This window comes from Hyperoodon ampullatus (genome assembly GCF_949752795.1).
Source record: "Hyperoodon ampullatus genome assembly, chromosome: 16".
Taxonomy (NCBI): Eukaryota; Metazoa; Chordata; class Mammalia; order Artiodactyla; family Ziphiidae; genus Hyperoodon; species Hyperoodon ampullatus.
In genome coordinates this window covers 62,951,317-62,968,335 of record NC_136929.1, presented here as the reverse complement: position 1 = coordinate 62,968,335, position 17,019 = coordinate 62,951,317, and the positions used below count along the sequence as shown (strand labels likewise).

General features: G+C 36.5%; 1 protein-coding gene across 1 annotated transcript in view; it reads right to left on the bottom strand.

The window, feature by feature from the left end:
- LOC307064927 (phosphatidylinositol 3,4,5-trisphosphate 3-phosphatase TPTE2-like) overlaps positions 1-17,019 on the bottom strand; it is a gene marked incomplete at both ends in the record, with an annotated part of 86,651 nt that overhangs the window by 46,187 nt on the left and 23,445 nt on the right. The window contains 6 exons of the mRNA XM_079721634.1: positions 440-601; positions 1,773-1,823; positions 10,772-10,837; positions 12,497-12,550; positions 13,219-13,287; positions 14,737-14,790. Coding sequence (XP_079577760.1) covers positions 440-601; positions 1,773-1,823; positions 10,772-10,837; positions 12,497-12,550; positions 13,219-13,287; positions 14,737-14,790 — 456 coding nt within the window. The remainder of the gene's footprint in view (positions 1-439; positions 602-1,772; positions 1,824-10,771; positions 10,838-12,496; positions 12,551-13,218; positions 13,288-14,736; positions 14,791-17,019) is intronic.

Below are 17,019 nucleotides of genomic sequence, written 5' to 3'. Positions count from 1 at the left end.
AATTTTTATTTTAACTGAGGTAGGGTTTGCTCATGATCTATTATCTAGTACTTAATATACTGTCAGCTTTTATTTACATTGAACTCAATTAAAATATCAATAGTTATACTTCACATACACATTCCTCTTAATAATGTGCATGTAGACATATTAGCTGCCTGGCCCCATTTTGCAAACCCTTTAAGCTGTACCTGTTGAAGGAACCATCGAGAATACATGGTTTGCAGACTAGAGTGCCAGTTGCAAGAGTAATATTAAAGCTCAGTCTGATAGAAATTGGGATTTGGACTGTTGTTTCTCTTGTGGAGGATGCCTTCAAGGAGAATTATTTTGATAAAAAGGGGCATATTTAGTTAGGTTGACCTGGTCATTACTTGAGATGCTTCTCATAGCAGTACAAAATAGCTCTATGTGCTTTTAAAAAATTAATCATACTTACCCTTCTATAAACACTCGAAGAAAAACGTCCATGAAAAAAAATAAAGCCATAGCTAAAGAAACTGCACGATACTCCAAAGGAATATATATCGTGCTATCAGAGACAAGTATGTCTGTAATGATGAGGGACACATCCACAAAGGTCAGCAAAATTCCAAGTATTCTACAACAAACAAATAAATAAACCAAATAAGGATCAAGTGGTTTTCACATCTATAGGTAGACTAACTTCAGCCCCATGATCTGATATCAAAATGTCATTATTTTGGGTTAAACCGTTCAGTGGTAGGGAGAACTGCTCTTAGAATCTCAACATAAATCACTCTGCTTTCACCCAATAGAAGCAGTTGTTAGGGAAAGAAACTTCCCACTAAACCACTTCATGATATCATGCCCTTTTATATTAAGACACATCAGACCAACACTCCAAGACAGAATAGGCAAACTACATTAAAATGACATGTTTCCACTTGTAAACTCTTCTTAAAATTTAAGAATTTTGAAGGGTCTTCTACCAATTTCCCACAATAAAGTAACCTCATTCACCTTGATATTTTTAAAGAATTGAGTAATAAAAAACAAGTGAAAGCATGACTAACATAAGCCCTTAAAAGACTTCTTTGACCAGTAAGGCTTCTTATCAGTGAGATTATCAACAAATATAAGATTACATATCAATGGATGGTTCTGGCACAGTTCTGGGCACGTAAGAAGGAATTCAATTCAATGAATACATACATAATTGAACTCTAAAGTAACTCCTAAGCCTTTTTCCTATATATGCTCAACATATTCTCTAGAAGTTGATTGTACTATTTGTGTCATCTATGAAGATAAATTAATCTTAAAGCACTTTTTCACAATTGCAATGCAAATTCAAATATTATCAATTTAAAAGGAAGCAAGTACATTGTGTGAATCTGTAACATAGTATGAAATCTTACTATCATGTAGAGAAGAAAGATCTAAGTAAAATGTTTCCAGAATTAAGGAGTAATTCTAGGTGAATAAGGTATTTACTAAAACACTTTCCTTATAACTATAGAATTTTGAAATGCATGTTTCATTATTTTTACTTTGACAGGTAGAAAAAAACATGGTAATATGTTGCTATTAGACTCCGTACATGCCATTTCTTTGCAATTCTTAATGTTCAGCTTCAATTAAAATTCCAAGATAAATTAGATTGCATTAAATCGGGCACAAAGTTTATTTAGCGACATACTGACAGTGGAAATGCTTTTTTTTCCCCTCCCAGATCCTCTGCCATTAAAAAATATTGATATTAAATGTAATACATATTTAATTACCTCCTTTTCTAGAGTCTCACATACCTGAAAGGGAAGGATGATACAATCAAGTACACAATTCTCTTAATCCTGCTGCTGCAATAAGAAGTAAAAATAAAATTTCAGAGCTTTCAGGTGTATCAGATTTTTCCTAACATATAGTATGAATTTAACCAACAAAGGCCTTTATAAATATAATTTTTAAAGTCTCCAGAAGTTGCCTAACAAAATGCTTTTTGCTAATAACTGTAAAAATGTCACCTGATTCTTTTTTTTTCTTTCCTATGTAGAATATATGTGAAAAAAAACACTAAACTTTCCCTTGACTGTAAAGCTCTAATCCCAACTTAATGATAAGATTAAGCTTGGGGTCATCAACTAAAGCAACAGAGCATGGAGACAGAAGGGAATGGTAGAAGAGATGTGTGTTCCAGCTCTCCCAAGAGTGAGCTGTGGGATCCTGGGCAAGTCATCAAACTATGGCCAGACCTGTTCTACAGCAATAGAATAGGGCACTTCAGGGAAGCTCTTGTCTTGCAATATTCATTTCTTGAAACAAGTCACCCCATGAATAAGACAGTTACACATTAATGAGACTCACAGCTGGGGGGGGAACTGCACTTTGGGGGTGAGGAATGTCAGTAAGATACATTTCAAAGGGGAAACACACTGGAGGCTGGGCTCCTTCCCTTAGTAGGAGGAGGAGACGGTTTTAGAGCGCCAGCAGTTGTGCCTCATTTTACACTAGGGCTGGAGACAAGGTAGTCATTGAGGAGCAATTTCTTGCCCTGCTGAAGCCTCCAACACGTGACCCAAATTCCACCCCAAGTGGGATTTAATCCCAAAGCAATGCTCACAGACTGTGCCCAAGACTGGAGAAGAGGGAGGATATATGCCCAATAGAACTGGGGCACTGCCCAATGCAACGGGCCACAGATGGATACTGTTGGGCTAAGCTGAGCTATAAGATCTCCCCACCCCCTCTAATTTCTCCCTGCTCCATCTGCACCCACTACCTCTGCCCAGGCCTAGTGAGAAAAGGTCGATGTGGATGGGGAACTGATTGGCCAAAAGAGGTGAACCTCCCCTGAGGTTGCCATTCTCTTAATACAAGCCCTTTCTGATCCCAGACAGACTATCAGATCTCTGGGTAGCAAAGAAATGTTACAACAAATCACAACTTACTTGACAAAGTGAATTTACAGAACCATGCCCGACAGAATCATTGGGGCACAAAAGGATGGCTTGGGGTGGCTTTAGGCTCTACTATCACTTTCAGTGCCTCCCAAAACTACCCCACCCCAAGTAAATGTAGAATTGAGATTTTTTTAAAAAAAAAAAAAGAGTGTGCTATATAAATGCAGCTTCAAACAATGTGTGTGGAGTTTGCTGGGAAAGGACTGTAACTCAGTAATTATACATTTAGAAAAAGTGTTATTCATATTTGGGAGCAGCAGACATACACTCTCCAACACCCAGTGCAACCATGTAATGGTCCCAAAAGTGATTACTCAGAGAAGTGCTTGAGCCAACTGAGCAAGGAATAAAAATATGAAGAAGGCAAGAATAAGGAAGATGCCTTATAGAGAAAAGGTGTCAAGAAATAAAATCATACAAATTCAGAACTAAGTCCAAATAATCATTGTTAATGTAGCACGTGGAAATGTAAACAAATGATTCTAAAAGCCAAGATAAATAACAAAGTTCTCGATAATAGTATGGATTTAAATTTGCAGGGTTGTTCCACATTAATTTAGGTTTCTCAGAAGACAGAAGTAAAAGCATGTTGCATTTCTATCTTCCCAGGTACAAGTCCAGTTTTAAACTGGATATGGATGGAGAAACAAAGGTACAATTATGTTTTCTAAAAATAGGTTTATAACTTTCATATTATTAAAACTTGAATAAAAACAAATCAACTAATAGCATAATGTTAAAAAAAATTAAAGAAAAAATATCAAGGAAGTGTTTAATACAGAAAACAAAGTAAAATGATAGCAAATAAAACCAAACATACCTGAAATGATAATAAATACCAACACATTACTCTCATATCAAATACTGACAAATACTTTTAGATAAGTTTAAAAACTAAATGCACTATAGGCTGTATACAAGGACAAAAACTAAATTAAAATGATAGTTTGAAAATAAAGAGATGGACAAAGATATCAGATGCAAATGTTAAATCTCAAAACACGAAAAGTTGTAATATTAATATCAAAGTAGAATTCAAAGCAAAAATATTAACGATGACCAAGACTTATTTTATCCTGATAAAAGGTAGACTCTATAAGATACTATTAAGACCATATTGAACAGGGGTGGGATCTGCATTGGGGGCAGGTCCTATCTTTCCCATTGGACACTTATTTCTCTGCACAGATGGTGGAGGGAGGCATGTGGTCATACTCAAAGCATTAAAGGCACTGGGATGATTCTTTGGTTTTCCTACTCTCACTCCAGGGCTCTGGGTCCCCCACCACCACCAAACTATCCACAACAGACAAGGCTATATTCCTACATTAAACTCAGGTTGAAGAGAGCAGAGTCAGGCTTTAGATCTGAGTCCAACCTAAGTTAGCTCATTAGGATTCTTTACTGGGACTTAGAGAGGAGCCTCCAAAGTACCTAGGAGTGTCCTTTGCCCGGCTTGGTCCTCAGGGATATACTTCCCTTTGGAGTGGGGTGTTGGTAGCAAGGATAAGATCTGAGTGTCCCTGGTCAAACGCTATCCATTTACATATATATATATATTTTAAAACTATATATATATAGTTTCTATTGTGCAGATAAAACATATTTAAAGCATTTCTATGAAATTTTAAAAGAAATTTATCCTACAAGAAGATAAAAAACTTTAATGGTACTCTAAAATATAAAAATTATTCAGACTACATTTTCTTACCACGATTTAATAAAACCAGTGAAGTGGGAGAGTACTATACAAGATATTTAATTGCATGTTATCACTACAGAAATTTTAAAGGTGCCACATATGACAACTTAGATTAAATGGAGATATTGTTTGCAAGACACAAGCTACTAAAATGTGCTCAAGAAAAAATAGATAACCTGAATAGCTTAAAAGTTAATATGTCTTGTAGAGAAATTGAACTTGTAGTTGAAAACGTTCCAACAACAACAAAAAAGTCCAAGCCCAACTGACTTCACTGGAGAATTCTACTTAATTCTTTAAGGAAGATACAAATCGAAACAAACTCTTCCATAAAACAGAAGAATAGGGACTGCTTCCAAACTCATTTTAGGACATTAGCATTACCCTGATACCAAAACCAGTCAAGACATTACCTGACAAGAAAATTACCAATATCCCTCATAAATATAGATACAAAAATCCTTAACAAACCATTAATAAATTGAATCCAGCAGTATATATATTTTTTAAATTCATGACCACTTGGTGTTTGTTCCAGGAATTCAAGGATGGGTCAACATTCTAAAAATAATGTAATTCGCCATGTCAATAAACTAAGGAAAATAAAACATATGATCATCTCAATAGAGGTAAAAAAATTTTTAAACAAAATTTAACATCCATTTATGATAAAAACTTTCAGTGAACTAGGAAAAAAGGAAACTTCCTTAACCTGACAAGGGGCATTTATGCCCCCCAAAACAAACAAACAAACAAAAAACCTATGGCTGATATCAATCTTAATGGTGAGACTGAATGTTTTCTTCCAATGATTAGGAATCTAGGATGTCAGTTCACACTTCTTCCACTCAAAATTATATTGGAGTCAATGTAATAAAGCAAGAAATGGAAATAAAAGGCCTATAGATTGAAAAGGAAGAAATAAAACTCTCACTATTTGTAGAGGAGATGCTTGCCTACCTAGAAAATCCCAAGGAATCTACAAAAAAGCTAACAGAATAAGTGAGTTTAATAGTTATTGTATAAAAGGGCAATATACAAAATTCAACTACATTTCGATATACTAGCAATGAATGATTGAAAAGTAGAAATGTAAGCAACTGAACCATTTATATTAGCACCAAAACCCATGAAATACTTTTTTATAAAGTAACAAAATATGTGCAGGATCTGTGTGCTGAAAATTACAAAACTTGATGAAAGAAAATGAAAACCTAAAGATAAGAAGAGATGTGAAATGGTACTGCCATTTTGGAAACTATTTCTCATACAATTAAACAGACACTTTACCATAAGTATCAGCAACCCTATTCCTTGGCACTAACCAAAGATAAATGAAAGTTGTGTCCACACAAAAAACTTGTACGTAAATGTTCATAGCCACATTACTCATGACAGGCCAAAACTGGAAATAATCCAAATGCCCATCAATGGGTGAATGGATAAGAAAATATGGTACATTCACAGTGATGTCAGAAACATGACAGAGTGAAAAACTACCTTGGTCTCTCCCCTTCAATCTACAACCAATAAAACCCACAACTCAACAAAGGTGCCACTGTCCAACACAACAGTTTGCCAGAGGACTCCACACACCTGTACATCTAAAGGCAGGTGAATTGGAACACTTAGAAGAGATGGAACGAGGGAACAGTGGAATCAGTGCCTGCAATCCTGGCCCTCTGACCACAGCAGCTGTGCCCACAGCTTCAGAGAACACAGTAGCAGCAGGGGAAGCAGCACACATGACTACAGGCTCCAGACCACACCAGCACCCATGGCTACATGTAACTGACCAACACTGGGGCCTGGCATCCTGTCCCTCCAGCCACCGAGGTGACCACAACCTCACTGCCACTCCCCCACCTGCAGTGGCACAGCCCATGAACTCAATGAGATATAAGAAAACTCAGAAAGGTAGTTTAATGAGCTCAGGAATAAAAATGAATGATCAGAAAGAATATTTTACCAAAGAGACTGAAACTCTAAAAAGAAACAATTGGGAGACTGGGATTGACATATACACACTACTATATATCAAATAGATAACTAATAAGAACCTACTGTGTAGTACAGGGAACTCTACTCAATAGAGTGGATATATATGTATAGGAATAACTGATGCCCTTTGCTGTACAGCAGAAACTTAACACAACATTGTAAATCAACTATACGTCAATAAAAAATAATTTAAATAAATAAATAAATAAAAAGGAAGCAAAAAGAAACTCTGGAGCTCAAGAACTCAATAAATGAGATAAAGAACACACATTAGAAGCACTGGAAACAGAGCAGACAATATGGAAGAGAGAATTAGCAAGCTGGAATACAGCAATCTAAAAATGATACAAGTAGAAGAGGAAAGAGAAATAAGGTTTTTAAAAGGAAGAAATCCTGAGAGAGTTATCTCTTCCAGGAAGGACAACATTAGGATAGTGCATATCCCAGAAGGAGAAGAGAGGGAAAAGGGAGCAGAGAGTTTATTTAAAGAAACAATAGCTGGGAACATCCCAAACTTGGGGAAGGAACTGGAGTTACAAGTCCATTAAGCTAAGAGAACACCTAATTACCTCAATGCAAAAAGACCTTCTCCAAGACAAATAATATTAAAACTGTTAAAAGTGAATGACAAAGAATTTTAAAATCAGCCAGGGCAAAAAGGATGGTAACCTACCAGGGAACCCCCACTACTAGGCTATCAGCAGATTTCTCAGCAGAAACCCTACAGGCCAAGAGGGAGTGGAATGACATTCTCAAAATACTGAAACATAAAAACTGTCACCCACGAATACTGTATATAACACAGTTATCATTCAGATATGAAGGAGAAATAAATGCTTTCCCAGACAAAGAGAAGCTGGAGTTCATCAACACTAGACCTGCCTTACAAGACATGTTGAAAGGAACTCTTCTATCACAAACAAAATGACAGAAATACACAAAACTTTCAGCAAGGTGATAAATAGAACCAGAAAATTGCCACTCTTTACCAAGATAGATTTTTAAATACTTTATTAGAGTATAAAGGTTAAAGGGAGACAAAAAAAGAAAGCAGAAAAATAACTATAGCTATCTACAGTTTGGTAACAAACTCACTAAACATAAACAGGTAATTTGAGACTACAAAAACAAAAGGGGAAGAGGAAAAGGATGGACCTTATGTTTTTAAAAAATGCTTTAGTTCACTATAAATTATATCATCATGTGTGAAAAGCATGCTGAAATCAGAAGGCTAGAAAAATGATTAAATAAAATAGATTCTGGAAAGACCCAGCGTATAAAGATTCATAACGTGATAGAGATGGATTTAAAAATCTTTGAACAAGATATAAATGTTTTCAATAATGGGTTCATTCATTCAACCAAACTCACTGAGTGCCTACTATGTGCCATGGCACTGTTTGAGGCACTGGAGATACAGCAGTTAAAAAAATGGACAAAATTTTCTTCCATCATGATGTTTCAATTCTGTCTCGTGCAGACCATAAATATAATAAATAAGTAAATAAGGTAGTAAGTTAGAAGGTGATAAATGCAATAAGGATCATTAAATTAGGGTAAGGACAATGGAGGGGGATGCAACTTTGATGCTGGGAAAACTAAGTAGTCACCTGGGAGAAAAGTAGACGCCTACATTTTATACCTTAATACAAAATAAATCCTGGGCAGATGTTCTCTTTCAATGTAGAAAATAAATTCAAAACATAGATGAATTTCGGTGAATATAGTAAAATCTTCGGTAGAGAAAGACTTTCTGACACTAAAGGCATCAATCATAAAGAGAAGGACAGATGTACTCAACTGTATGAGGATTATAAGCTTCTATATAGTGAAAAGCTAGGCAACCTGGGAAAAAATACTTGCCCTATCTATGATATAAAAAGGATATATTTAACTTTTCTATCCAATGGCAGTGATAAATACCCCAATTTTAAACGGGCAAAGGTAGTTTGAAAACAATGAAATACAAGTTCTATGAAAAAAGTAGAAACAAAAACAATGTCAAATGTGCATTAGAACAAACAGATTAACTAACATTGAAAAGATGAACGATGGCTAGCGTGAACGGGGAAGAAATGCACACTGCATCTTGGTGTGGAAAGTAGCAAAATCAATAGCCTCACAAACGTTCCTTTTGACACACAATTTCCACCTCCGAGAATTTGTATTATAAAGAAATCAAATATACAGAGGTGTGGTCTCAAAGTTATTCATCATTTTTTGTAATCAGTCACAGCTGAAATGTCCAGAAATATCTGACAATTTAAATGAATGACAATTTAAACATCTATACCATGAAATATTATACAGCTGTCAAAAGGAATGTTGCAAATTTAAAAATCAATAAAGTCAAATATAGGCAGAACTTCAGGCAACAATAAAAAATCTGAAATTAAAAAATATATAATGTTGCAAATGTATGGAAATATAGTCATGATATGTCACTAAGTAATAAGGTTATTTTTAAAACAATGTATGATACCATATCCATAAACAAAAAATATATAAGCCTAAAGAACCTTGAAGGGCATCTATTAAACATTAGGAATGCCTCTTCATGGGAGGTTTTATTGCTTGTATTTTCTGATTTTCCTAATAGTGAAATTTTGTTGCTTTAGTTTTGGTTTTTAGTATAAAATTTATTTACAGTGCTTTGGAGTTTTAAATTCACACTGAATAATATGTGTGCACATATTACTCCACATTTAGTTTTAGTTTTTTACTATACTACACCTAGCACCCAGTAGATAGATATTGTAGATAGCATTATTACCAGTTTACAGATAAAAGACCTAAAATTTAAAGTAGTTTAGTATTTTGCCAAGTGTCCAGTGCGTATTAGATGCCAAAGCCAAGCACTGATTCCAGGTCTTACTCCAAATCTAATACCATCCCCTGGTCTGAAACACCAGTGTCTCTCACACAGGGAGTATTGCAAATGCCACCCAAATCTATACCATAAGCATTCGTAATTTAAAAAACAAAACTAAACTAACACTTTTTGTTTGTAAGAAGAAGGAAATGCTTGCCTTGCTCAGTCTATTCAAATTTTGCCCCTGCCCTGGGCAGCCTCATTGCAGAAAATATATAGTTAATAGGCAGACATATCATTTAATTAAGTAGCAGCGTGAACTCTTCATTGATGGCCCATGATAAAAAAACAGAAAATGGAAATTCATGGGTAATTTGAAGAACTATTTGTATTCATTAGTCGCCCCTTTAGTTTTCACGTTGTTTTTGTCTAGACACCAACAGATTACAACAGTAACCAATTCAATGCCTCTTTAGCAATACTCACTCCCCAACATTAATTCAAGTCGGTGAATGCTTAAGTAACTGACCAAGAGAGTAGCAGAAGAAAAATTGCAGGAATAATTCTGCAGTCCAGACACATGGGCTTTTTTTGGAAGTACAATTAATTTACAATATTATATTAGTTTTGGGTGTACAACATAGTCATTCAATAATTTTATAGATTATATTCTATTTAACGTTATTACAAAATAACGGCTATATTTCCCTGTGCTGTACAATAGATCCTTGATGCTTATTTTATACATAGTAGTTTGGGGGAGGGAGAGTCAGACGTGTGTGATTTTAAGAAGGTATCGTGTCCTTGTCATTGAGCACAGGTAAAAATGCCTTCAGATCAGTGCAACAGGAAGTACTCTCATGAGATTACTCAGGAGCAAGTCAAAATTCATAAAATCCCAATGGACATGAAGCGGTCTTTAATCAGCAAAACATGTTTGCTTTGGCTCTCAGTCCCATTTGCTCATAGACAAAATCAACAAAACTAGGAATCAGAACATATCCAAGAAAAATGAGAAAGGAACACAAGTGAAGAGCAAGTAGCATTTGGCAATCCTCTGATTAGAAAGAAACTTTGTCATAAAATTAGTCTCTACTAAGGATATTTTCACATTTTCAAACTAGAAGAACATTTACTTGTGAATACGTGGAAATATTTTTTCAAGTATGGTACTTATATGCAAATTCAAATGGAATCATTGTATACCCTCCCTCCCCAACATTTTGCTATCTTTCCATAGCTCTTTTTTTTTCTCCTCAGCATGAGCCCCATCTTCTAAAAGATAAGAAAGCCATCAACAGCTCCCTCCCTCCGAACTTCAAACTGACTTACTAATGTGAATTGAGAGAGTCACTGTCTTCTTCACCATCATCGATCTTGGACAGCAGTCCCATCATACTTTAACCGCCAACAAATGCAAAAATATATCATTAGAGATTTGCTACATGGAACAGTGATGTGAGAAACTTATTTGAAGAAAAAGAATTCCTTAAATCTAAAGGAACCATGACTTAGCTCACTGGATGACCCAATCTTACAGAAAGAAATTTAGAATCATTGTCTAGAAAACTCTGTATTCCTATGGATACTTCCAAGACTGAATTTTGCAAATCTTTCCCTCTCTGTTTCTCCCTATGTCTCTTGTCTCCGTGTCTGCTTCTCTCTTTCTGTCTCACTCTTTCTATAAAGATAGAGATTCATAAGATATAGATAGCACTGATGCAAGTAAATTATATCAGCAGCCTTGGAAGGCACCATAATTAAAAGGCAAGCTATATCAAAGTAGTCAAAGACCTTTGACGTCAATTTATTTGGGTCATTGTGAAGGATTAAAAATGTACATAGCACGAAACGACTTCACTTTTTTTGGCTGAAATTGGATACACTTGCTCTAGAACTTATGAACTGGTTGAACTCTAAAACAATTATATGTCAATTAGTTATTTGGAACCTGGGTCCCTGCACCACCTACGTTTCACATATTATGGATATCTTGTTTCCTCCTTGAATAGGATTCAAATAACTGCCTGAGACAAGGACTCCATAACTAACTGGATTTCACAAATCTCAATATCCTCCCCTTTTCCCCTCTCTCTCTGTTTATATCTCACCTTTCACCTCTGCCTCTCAAGTCACATGAGTCAGGGCTAACGGATTAAAGTGGACATAGTAAGACTCCATGCGTCTTATAGATTTGTTTCTAAATGCAATTTAGCTATAATTACTCTGCAGTTTATAATTTAGTTGCCCTAAAAATAACATTCTAATCAGTTATTTTAAACCTGGTATTTAATTTTTCTGTACAAATGAACTTTATCCGTTGGTAATAAAAATCTTAGTCCTGTGGGAAAACTTAATAAATCAAATTTATGTACATTTCTTTACTCCCGAACCTAATCCCCAAGTGTAACACCATTTTGTGATTAAATTTACTTCCAATTCAGCTTGAGTTTGTAGGTACTCATCTCACTTGTCCTATAACTTCCTGCCTTCTCAAGTCCCTACACCACACCTAGTAACCCTTCACGAATCATAGATGTCTTTCCTGCCCTTCAGACAGGGTCAAGACAAGGCAGGGGCTCCCTCCAATGTGATGGCGGGGTTGGGTTTGGGGCACCAGCCTCACATGGTGGCAGAGCTCTGGAAGGTGAGGGACACATGCAGGGTCTATCAGATCCACTTTTTTCTGCTGAGGGCTCCCCTCTGCTCTCCATCCACCCAGACCTTCTCCTAACTCCTATTATATTTCTGTCCTCTCTTGGCCCATGCATGGGCAATCTGATACTTTCCTAAGGGAAAGTATCAGATAGGGGTTGCTCCTAACTCGGGGTAACAAACAGACCAGGGGTAAGAACACTCCCTTTTATGACCTGTTCTTTTTTCCCCCCAAATAGATCCAAAAAAGAAAGAAAGTAACATACTGAGGCTGGCAAAACAAACAAACAGAACCCTTAGATAAAGCGGCCAAGAAACTGTATTGCCACAGATGTTCCCCAGAATAAATTTCACAAATCTCAATACCCCCCCTTACACTATCTCTATATATTTATATCTCACCTTTCATTGAAGGGTTCAACACAAGTTACCTTTTCCACCTGGCTCTGGTCATGGCTAAAGGATTATAAATGCACATGGTAAGACTTCACCTCTCCCTAGACTTATTTTTCAATGCACATTAGCTACAATAGCTTTACAATTCATAACCTAGTTGTCCTAAAAATAACATTCTAATCAGTTATTTAAAACCTGGTATTTCATTTTCCCCTGTGAGGCTTTATACATTTGTAATGAAAATCTTCGTCCTCAGTGGGGCGGGGGGAAGTCATGAATCAAGTTTATAGACATTTCTTGACTCCTGAACCCCTTCAGGAGTACAACTTTCTCCTTGCAAAATAAGTTTCTCTCCTTTCTTGGCCCATTTTAGTACAGCCTCATACACAAGCATTTGGATAGTTTCCCTAGGGGTTTCGGCTGCATCTAAGAGTGATAAACAGATGAGTAAGAAGCATCCCTCTTATGACCTGTTTCTGTTTTATCCAACTAGATACAAAAGAAAGAAAGAAAGAAACATACTTACATAGGCTACAGTAAAAAGATTTAGAAACAATGTCAAAGACACTCTGTTATGTCACGAATCCTCCTAAAAATGAACCTCCCAAATAGAATCAACCTCTCTCCCCTTTCCTCTCTTTCTCTCACTCTCGCATGCTCTCCCTCTCTGCATTTCTATACATATGTATTTTTTTGTTGACATCTCTCTATCTTTATTTCTGTCTCACGTATCCGGGGTGGGTCCAACAGTGGTGGGTCCATCAGGTCTTCCTGTTGTCAATTCACTCAAAGCAGTGCTAAAGGATTAAAAAGGCACAGAGTCAGACACCCTATAATTTTCTCAGTTAAACTTTCTGGTTCAAATTAGTTTCAATTAATGCTTTCACTTATAAAACTAGATGACCCTTTAAAAACTGACATGTAAATCGATTGCTTGAAACCTGGTAGGTCATTTTCCCCAGAAATGAGGCTTTATGTATTTGTAATGAATATCTTACACTTGTCAAAAAGGTAATGACTCAAGATTGAAGTACAGTTCTTTACTACTGAATCTCATCCAATGTGTAACAACCTTTTGGGGTGGAATTTATTTCAAATTCAACTTCAGCTTGTAGGTACCCAACTTTCTTGACCAATCTAACTCCCTGACCACGTCTGTGCTCCACAGGAAGCATGCTCGTCTTTCCTGCCCCTCACACAAGGTCAAGTAACTACAGGCCTGAGTCAGGGGCTCCATCTGATGTGAACATGGGTCTGGATTTGGGTTATCAGCCTCACATGGTAGCTGATACAATTTATTATTATTCTCCTTGCTCCAGACGGCTTTCATCTTCCCCACACCCACTCCAGGACAGTCTCATGCACAGGCAATCTGACAGCTTCCCGAAAGTCTGACTGCCAGTAACTGAGACTCAAGACTGTGAGTAAGAAGGCTCCCTCTATGTCTTGTGCCTCTTTTTCTACCTCAATTCAAAAGACAAAGACTATTCCACATAGAACCTTACCATGAGAGGACGTTAGAAACAGTATCGAGGGAACTCTATATTTCCATAGGTGCTCCTAAGGGTGAACATCCCAATTCTCAATCTCTCTGTATATGTATACTATGCACATATGTGTGTGTGTACATATTACATACATATTTATTCATCAGAGCTCACTTTGAATTGGAGAGTCCTTCAGAGGACGCTGCTGTCCATTCACTCGGGGCAGTGCTAAAGGATTAAAAACAGACAAAATAAAATACCACAAGACTTCTAGACTTTTACTTTTTTAGTTCAGGTGGGCTATAATTACCCTTGAACTCATAAACTGGTTGGCTCTTAGAAAATTCACATGTAACTCAATTATTTGAAATCTGGTATCTCATTTTTCCCAGAAATGATTCTATATACATTTGTAATAAATGTTTTTGACCTATCAGAAAAGTTCATGACTCAGGAATTGGCTGGTAGTTATTAGCAGGAGGAAGGATTCCTCTTATGACCTGTTCCTCTTTTATCCAACTAGATCCAAAAAAGATAGAAAGTTACTAACAGGTGTTACAGTGAGAAGATTTAATAACAATGTCAAAGACACTGTGTTGTCATGGATACTCCTAAGAATGAATTTGAAAACTGCACCTCTTTTTCTTCCATAGTATTTATGATTATGTGTTTGTGTGTTCATATTAATAAGAGTATATAAATATATGTGCATACATGTATGTATAAAACATTTATCTTTAATATTCATTTATATCTCACGTTTCATTGTTGCCATCCTTATCGGTTTCTGATGTCAATTCATTCCGGGCAGTGCTAAAAGATTGAGAAGATACATGGTTCACACACCACACGTAATTCTAGACTTACTTTTTTTCATTCAAATAGCTACAGTTACTCTACAACTTTTGAACTGGTTGATCTTTAACAATTCATGTATATATCACAAAACTGAGCCTGCTATGTCATTTTTATTAGAAATGAGACCTTCTATAAGGTGGTAATGATGATCTTCGGCCTGTAAGTAGTGGTAGGACACTTAGAGAAAGCAGCAGCCCTTTTATGACTTGCTACTCTGTTTTCCAACTGGACCCAGAGCAGACAGAGTTACCTACACATCCTACTAGGACTCGACTTAGAAACAGTGTCAAACACACTCTTATTGCTGTGAATGCTCCTTAGAATAAATTTCACAAATTTCAATCTCTCTCTCTGTGTTGTATGTCTGTGTGTGAGCATGTGTTTGCATTATAGAAATATGTATATGTGTATGTATATTAATTATATATATATCTTGATTCTTTTATATCTCATATTTTGCTGGTGGCTTCCTCGTGTTTCTGATATCAATCAATTCATTCAGATATGGGCTAAAGAGTTTAAAAGCTACATTGTCAGACATCACATGTAATTGACTGACTTGGTTTTTGTCATTTAAATGGCTACAATTACTATAGTTATGAACTTGTTGATCTTTAAAAAACTCATGTATTTAACACTAAATTGAAGCTGGTATGTCATTTTCATTAAACATGAGACTTTACATGGCAGTAATTGATATCTTAGGCCTGTGAAAATAGTAATGCCTCAAGTTCTTTACTATTCCTTTAATCCGAACGCTCACAGCTTTTTGTGATGGCATTTATTTCAATTTAACTTCAGTTTGTAGGTACGCAGCCCTCTTACTGCATCTAAATTCCTGACTCTCCAGTTCCGTCACTTCCTTATTTTCACCCCTCCTGGTCACCTTTCCTGCCCCTCACACAGGGTCAACAACTGCAGACCTGAGGCAGTGATGGCTCCAGCCACTTCCACTGCCATCACGGGTTTGGGTTGGAGGACCCTTACGTAGTGGCAGAGCTCTGGAGGGTGTGGGACAGATCTAGGGGCTGTTAGCTCCATTCTCTTCTGTTGAGGGCTCGTCTCTTCCCAGGCCACAGCTAGCCTTCCCCTTGTTTCCAAATACGAATCTCTCCTCATTTGTCCCACGTTGTAGACTGAATACTGTCCCACTAAAATTCATATGGTGAAGTCTTATCCCCTTTAACTCAGAATGTGACCTTATTGAAAGTAGCATTGTTGCAGAAGTAATTAGTCAAGATGTGGTCCTACTGGTTAGGGTGGGTTCCTAATCCAATATGACGGATGTCCTTATACAAAAGGAAAGGATGCCATGTGAAGATGAAGGCAGAGATTGGAGCAATTGACGGCAGCCACCAGAAGCTAGGAGAGAGGCATGGAAGAGATTCTTCCTCACAGCACTCAGAAGAAACCACCCCTGCCAACATCCTGATACCAACTTCTAGCCTTGAGGATTGAGACAAAGTTTTGTTGTTTAAACCACTCAATTTGTGATATGTTGTTACAGCAGCCCTAGCAAACGAATACAACCCGTTCTAGCAGAGTCTCACACAGGCAATCTGACAGGTTTCTAAGAGTTTTGGCTACTAGTCACTCAGATGGGAGTAAGTCTCCCTCTTCTGATCTGTTTCTCTTTTATCCAACTAGATCAAAAAAAGAATGCTACATACAGAACATACCAACATTTTAGAAAAGGCATACAAGAAACTTAGTATTCAATATCTCTGTGTGTGCATCTTTACATATCTATCTATCTACATATAATCTCACCATTCAGTGATGGCTTCCTTATTGGTTACAGATATCAATTCATTCTGCTCATAGCTTAAGGATTAAAATGTACAGAAACATCACGTGATTTCATAGACTTACTTTTTTCATTCAAATTGGCTAAGTTGTAGAGAGATACATTTTCAATTATGAATTGAAAATTACAAATTCATGCATAATGTGCTTATTTGGAAATAAGTATTTCATTTTACCCTAGAAATGCAGCTTCACATGGTGGCAATGAAATTCCTAGGCCTGTAAAAGAATCCTTAATGGATCAAGATTAAAAACATTTCTTTACTTCTGAACCTAATCCCAAGGTGTAACTGGTTTTTGTGTTTGCAATTACTTCAAATTCAACTGTAGTTTGCAGGTACCATCCCTCATACAGTATTATTAGTAGGATTCTCTATA